At 34.8% G+C, this 2176-nt stretch overlaps 1 protein-coding gene across 1 annotated transcript; it reads right to left on the bottom strand.

Annotated features, from left to right (window-relative positions):
• Positions 1 to 603: 603 nt before the first annotated feature.
• On the bottom strand, positions 604 to 1572 carry LOC143522453 (trace amine-associated receptor 13c-like). Its single transcript, XM_077016173.1, has one exon. The coding sequence runs from the start codon at positions 1570 to 1572 to the stop codon at positions 604 to 606; it is 969 nt and encodes a 322-aa protein (XP_076872288.1).
• Positions 1573 to 2176: the final 604 nt, after the last annotated feature.

Genomic DNA, 2176 nt, shown 5'->3' with positions numbered 1-2176 from the left:
TTCCTATTAAGAGCAAACAGTGTTGCCAGTCAACATATGTGGACGAAGATAAGGTCTTACAAGACAATGTTGAAGAAAATCAACATGGATAGGATATTTTTATATTAAACATGTGGTACTGCATATTTTTCAAGAGTTACTGGATTGTTTTTTTTAAAGCTGTGACTTACACAAACACCCAGAAGAGACTGCTGAGACTGCTTATTTATTTCAAGTGACTGATCAGTCACACAATTTGTTTGACAAACATCTATTAATCTTATATTTGATTAAAGTGCTACAGCCCAACCTGTCTGCATTTCTCAGTCGAGGAAGGCCTACTGTTAAGTCCTAGGATCACTTGCAACTCAGCACAGAAATATTGGCAGTGCAAACTTTATATATCTGCCGTCCAATTCTGTATAAATGACCTAATGGACATTCATTTGTGACCATATGTGTAATATAATGCATATATTATGTCAGTTATTTCTAGTATATCTAATATTTTGGTGCACTTTAAGAATGAGAATCAAATAGGTATAAATACATTTATTAAAATAAACCCTTAGGCCTATGTTTTTTTTTTAAGTTATGTGAACATTGTAAAAACGGTTTTATACATCAAATAATATTTATCAATGTAGAATCAGTGGAGAATATCTGAAGAGTTAAAATTAATCGAACAGCTCTCCTAAACCATGGATAAAACAATGCATAAATCACTGGATTGATGCCTGAATTTAGATAAACCAACATCAAGACTTTCTGAAAATATTTTTCTTCAATTTCTATTACATTACCTAACACACAGTAAACAAAGTATGGCAATAAACATGCCACAAACACAGACACTAAGATGCCAAGCACTTTTGCTGCTTTTCTCTCGGATTTCATTGAGTCTGACATATTCTTTGAGGTATGGGATGTAGCATGACGATTAAGCTCTCTAATAGCAGTGGCATGTTTCTTGGCAATAAAAAAAATTTGAACATACAATATAATTATTATAGCAAGTGGGAAAGTAAAAGTCAATATAAGGTCAACCAGAGACCAGATAAAAAAGTTGTAACCTGGGCATGTTACAAGACTTCCCAATGTACCATTAAAGTACTGAAGTGTTATGTTATAAATAAACAATACAAACCAGACAGATAAAATTACATTGCACATTGTGCTGAGACAGACTGTTTTGTTGTATACAAAAGGCTTAGAGAGAGCAAGATAGCGATCAACAGCAATGAGAGCAACATTATACATTGACATGGTTGTGAAAAAACAGGAAATGAATATAAAACAAATCCGGTAAAATGCAGTAAAAATCCAACATGACTCGATCATCCAAATGAGTGCAGTAGGGATCACAAAAACTCCAATTAGAAAGTCTGACACAGCCAGAGAGAGGATGAGCATGTTAGTTGGTGTGTGGAGCTGCTTGAAGTGACACACAGAGATGATGATGAGCAGATTTCCACACACTGTTATCAGAACAACAGCTGCTGCAAAGACATATGATAACACATTCGATGCAATAGATACAGATCTCTCCGGACAGGAAAACCAGTAACAGTAATCCGTTTGGGTAAGATTCATCAGTCAGATTTTGTATGATTCATGAATATAGCATCTTCAAATATAAAATAAATATATCATTCAGAGCAATATTGTTCTTCTTTCCCATAGAGATAGTAGCATGGATGGTAAGCTCGTAACTACCTGAACTCACAATCACATTTATTATGCGTTGAGCAGCTTGTGCTGATATTTATATGACCCATAAACTGATCCCACCCTCCAGTCTGAACAAATGATATGGGTTCCTATCTGGACTCAGTTAATCAGTTAATATCACTGAAATATGAACCTGTAACATTTAAAAACTAAATAGTTTAAAAGAAAGCTTTGAAGTTTTACTTTAAAATAAACTTCACCTTCATAAATCAAGTCCTTGTATGTTTTATAGCCTGCTGGTTGTTTCTGAGTTCCCCCAACAATTCTTTAAACCTAGAAGTGCCGCACCTCATTTACATAATTATATAGTTATAATTATAGAAGCGCAGAGGGCCGGTCATTTGACAAATTTCACTACCTACTACTACCACCGTGTTATTTTCACCTACTTATTGTGACGGGTGGGGTTGAGCAACAAAAAGGAAGCGATCACGCCAAGTCTCAGGGAAAAAGGATGGTTTAATAG

Source organism: Brachyhypopomus gauderio, chromosome 9, assembly GCF_052324685.1.
Source record: "Brachyhypopomus gauderio isolate BG-103 chromosome 9, BGAUD_0.2, whole genome shotgun sequence".
In the NCBI taxonomy this organism is placed as follows: Eukaryota; Metazoa; Chordata; class Actinopteri; order Gymnotiformes; family Hypopomidae; genus Brachyhypopomus; species Brachyhypopomus gauderio.
The sequence above is the reverse complement of the archived record's forward strand: the minus strand, read 5'-3'. Positions and strand labels throughout refer to the sequence as shown.

What these genes read in the sequence shown, in the direction of transcription:
- LOC143522453 (XM_077016173.1), bottom strand. Translation starts at nt 1,572, where the DNA reads ATGAATCTTACCCAAACGGATTACTGTTACTGGTTTTCCTGTCCGGAG.